Source organism: Etheostoma cragini, chromosome 11 (assembly GCF_013103735.1).
Source record: "Etheostoma cragini isolate CJK2018 chromosome 11, CSU_Ecrag_1.0, whole genome shotgun sequence".
Classification (NCBI taxonomy): Eukaryota; Metazoa; Chordata; class Actinopteri; order Perciformes; family Percidae; genus Etheostoma; species Etheostoma cragini.
This window is the reverse complement of record NC_048417.1, coordinates 11,230,224-11,234,518: the sequence shown is the minus strand read 5'-3', so window position 1 is coordinate 11,234,518 and position 4,295 is coordinate 11,230,224. Positions and strand designations below refer to the sequence as shown.

At 39.4% G+C, this 4,295-nt stretch overlaps 1 protein-coding gene across 1 annotated transcript in view; it reads right to left on the bottom strand.

Annotated features, from left to right (window-relative positions):
- aff3 (AF4/FMR2 family, member 3) overlaps positions 1 to 3,446 on the bottom strand; it is an 18,256-nt gene extending 14,810 nt beyond the window's left edge. Inside the window, exons 1-2 of the mRNA XM_034885702.1 lie at positions 3,264 to 3,446; positions 1,374 to 1,415 (exon numbers count right to left, since the gene is read on the bottom strand). Of these exons, the coding sequence (XP_034741593.1) occupies positions 1,374 to 1,415; positions 3,264 to 3,335 (114 nt within the window). The 5' untranslated portion in view covers positions 3,336 to 3,446. The remainder of the gene's footprint in view (positions 1 to 1,373; positions 1,416 to 3,263) is intronic.
- Between the last annotated feature and the right edge of the window lie 849 nt (positions 3,447 to 4,295).

Sequence of the window (4,295 nt, the reverse complement as noted above, 5' to 3'; positions counted from 1 at the left end):
TGTCTTTTATTGTCTGTAAAGCGTCCTTGAGTGTTAGAAAGGCGCTGTTAAATAAAATGTATTATTATTTATTATTATTAGTCTACCTGAAATGATTGTGTTACATTCAGACAGCTAGCTGTTCCCCCTGGTGGAAGTGTTTATGCTAAGCTAAGCTAACCAGATGTTGGCTGTAGCTTTTATGTTTAGCGTACAGACATGAGAGTGGTATCGTTCTTCCAACTAACGCTCAATCAAGATGTGTTGAATTTTTTCTTTAACTTTAGTTATAGTCTGCTAGAAGGAATGTTTCCAGTTTCATTTATTTAAATCCAAAGATGCTCATGAGATAACAAATTGTTATCAACCTGGAAGGTGACTCAAAGCTTTTCTTCCTCTTCTTTAAACTTGCCACCTCTACAGTAAGCCCTCGAGGGCAAGTGTTTCCTCTCTCTGTTCATCCTTTCACTTCATTAACTCTCAGTCACCAAGGACACAGCACCAGCCCTCAGCCCTTTCCTCCTCCAACAACAACAAGGTCTCCCAGGTGGAGCATTATGTGTTGCTATCTTCCTCCCATCCTTCTCCACTCCATGTTCTGTATCTCTATTCTCCTCCTCTGCTCCTCCTATCGGTCCCACAGTGACAGGACACAGAAATCAGTGATCCTCACCAGTGTAAAACCTTATACATAATAGGAATAATAGGTAGAAACCTCAGAGCCCCTGAGCCCAGACTGAGAAACCCTATGAGATTACAGTTGAGAAGATTGGTTGATTTATTAATTAGTTGATCAATAGATAGATACAATATATTCTCTTATTTCAGCATCTCAGACATTAAGATTTGCTCTTTTTTTGTTTTACATTATTTCAAATGAAAGATTATTGTGGTTAGGACTGTTGGTCAGACAAAACAAGAATTTTGACGACGTCACCTTGCATTCTGGGAAATTTATTTTTAACTACATTTTAAACTATTTTCTGATATTTCATAAGTAAACGAGTAGTCAAATTAAATTTTAATTATTTAATATTAATTATTAAATTAAAAATAATCCACACATCCATAGGTGCAGTCACATGTGCTGCAGGTATTTTTTCCACTTGCAACGTCTGTAAGTATTCTATTTTGTCTATTCTATAGTAGAGATGTTCCGATACCGATACCAGTATTGGTATCGGAACATCTCTATTCTATAGGTGTTTTCAATGAGTCAAACCTGGAAAAAGATGAAAATATCCCCCACAATATAACTCAGTACATTTAATGAAAGATTAATCTGAATTATTGCACATGTTCAAAGTCAATTACCGCAATGGTGATTACTATTCATTTTAATAATGAAAAAGAAATCACCAAAGTCAAGCAATGAAAAAAAAAGTAATTTTCACCTCCAGAATGTCTTTGGCACAGTTGTGTTGGCTTCTTGTTACCTGTGCAAATAAAAGAAAAGTGATGGTAAATGAGGAGAAACTCAGAGGAAGTTACTACTGACAGGTGATTTGTGACACTTCAGAACAACAGACACAAGCCCAGCTATCAACTATACAAACACATAGAGAAAGAGCTGCTGTGGCACACAAACTACTTGAGCATCTAAATTATAAGTGCAGAGTGTGTCATCTAAAATTCACACACAGGTTCAACGGCAAATAAAGCTGTGCACTTGTACACGCACACACACACACACACACACAGATCATAGACTCATTCATTTCTTTCACCCGGCCGTCATTGCCCAAGTTGTGAACATTCAGTCTCCTTCACAAAGATAACATACACACATATGCAGTACATACACTAACATATCAATTTCTGCACTCTGTTCCCGCCTTTTTTTCTGCAACATTCATAACACTTTCACACTTGTTCACTTAAGTGTCAATCTTACAGTCTCTCTCTCTCTCTCTCTGTCTCTCTCTTGTTGATGACTCAACTTAAAAATCACAGCTGCAGATGATCAGACGGATGTGGATTCTCTTGCAAGCAACTTTCGGTTTCCATCTTCATCAGGTAACCCCGCTCTCCCTCCCCCAGGTTTCTCCCCTTTTTACAAAACCCAAGAACAATGTTGCTCAAGCATTACGATAAACGACCTAATACTTTACATTTCTGTGTTGCAACTGTGTAGTGCTTTCTACTTATGTGGGAATGTGTTTCATTCTGATGATGATGATCCCAATGCACAAACTAATATAACATATATTGTTTCCTCTAGTTCCTCATTCATAAAAGTCAACAGGTTTGGTTTTTGGTTGACTTTTTCATCGTTTTGAATTTCTATGCGGACCTCATCTGCAGAAGACTTATATGGTCTTTCTGCTTGGTTACATACATTTCATACCTTAAACATTTAATTTGAAAACACTAATCCATTTTCATTTAGGTGACTTACTTCTTTCTTTTATGCCCCACTCTGTCTTCTATTGCCATCTGTGCAACATAAGTATAAGTATGCACAGTAAAAAAAAAAGTGTGTGTGCGTGCGTGCCTCTGTGCGAGTGTGCGTGTGTGTGTGAAACTGCCTCTTCTTGCATGCATGACTCACTAAGGTCAGCGTCTGAGTGGCTGGACTCTAAGCCTGCGGACGTAAAACAGTGTGTGTGAAAACTGTCACAAACAGCTACAAGGCAGATATGGCACTAAATAAAAAACATAAACACAGACAGACAGTATTGTATCTCCCTGTGGCAGTGCACAAGCTAAAGCCTGGTCTGCTTCCTCAGTTTACACTAACACATCCATTAGTATGGATATTATCATTATCAATGTGTTTCACACGTCCATACCAACCAGCACCACAGGCTACAGCTCTGGTGCAATACCCTGATGAGTGAACATTCCCCTGGGGCCAAACAAACCACAACCCATCATAACACCTGCAGCAAACAGCAATGCAAGCCAACTACTACTAACCACCTGTTACATTCTTAAAGCATCAGCAATTACTGAAGTTATGCTCATTTTCAGTTGCTATTCAGCACTTCAATCTACGTTGAGTGCCTTTAAGAAAAATAAGAAAACACTTTATATTCGCAAACTGAATATTTATGAAGATAGAAACACAAAAACGCTCTACAGGAAGTATTCTCTCATTTTATTTCAGAATTCAGTAATCTTTCAAAAATTAACCTCCAGGTAGGCTTACTCTATGTAGCCTAGGCAACAATTTGGGGTCCTTAAACATCTATAATCTTGTGCAAGAACAAAAACAATGTTGAAAGACGTACTCAAACTGCTTTATAAATAGGCTATAACCCACACTCCATGCTCCCTCTCACCTGAGAATATGCGCATCTGAGTAGAAAACAGACAATAGAAAGTTCGCCTTTGCCACCGAGGACAGTAGGCATGGTTCCTGGAGATGGTCAGTTCTCTCCTCCGGTGTCCATGCCAGTGAGGACTCGCGTTAACAGCAACGGATGCCCCTGCGTGACGCTGGCAGACCGGGCTCTTCACTGCCGGAAAGTGTCTGTGTCAATGGGGGAGACAGAGGGTGATGTAGGCGGGCCGGGTAACGTCAGAGATGACACACACGCAGCTCACGCAGGAACATCACGACTCAAAGCAGCCCCGTGGCTGTTCATCACCGGTGCTTTTCAAAGGCATAGCCTGTTAAGATGTCAGAGCTGCTAAATACACCAGCGACGGGACACTCTGTAATGTAGTAAGATTGATGACATAAATGTCTAATTTACAGGGGCTGCGTTAAGAATTAAACCAACATGAACCTAATTGATGTTTTGGCCACATGAGGGCATCGCAATAAGTGTGCCAATATCATACATGATAGTGTGGTGTAAACAAGACATTTCACGAGATGATATTAACGTGTTAGCAAACAGTTGCATGACACATCTATAAGACACATTTCCATAGGCTTACATGAAGAGTCACGTTTGTTTAAAATTCACTTTCTTCCCATGTTTGTTTTGCTCTTCATCTTTTTGCTGAAATGATTTGGAAAGGAGCAATGACTTTCATCTGTATCTGTATTTATATATATATGCGTAGATTCTCACTGAAGGCATCAAAACTATGAATGCACAATTGCACACATATGTAATCATGTGTAAAAAGTGTGAAATAACTTTTAAATATGTCTTATAGTTTAGATTCCTCAAAGTAGCCACCGTTTGCTTTTTTGATAGCGCTGTAAACTCTTGGTGTTCCCTCAATGAGCTGGTTCCCACCGTGAATTATGGAGGAGGAGGTGTGATGGTGTACCATCATTTATTTTTCAACAGGACAATGACGCCAAACACACGTCCAGGCTTTATGAGGGCTATTTGACCAAGAAGGAGATTGATGGA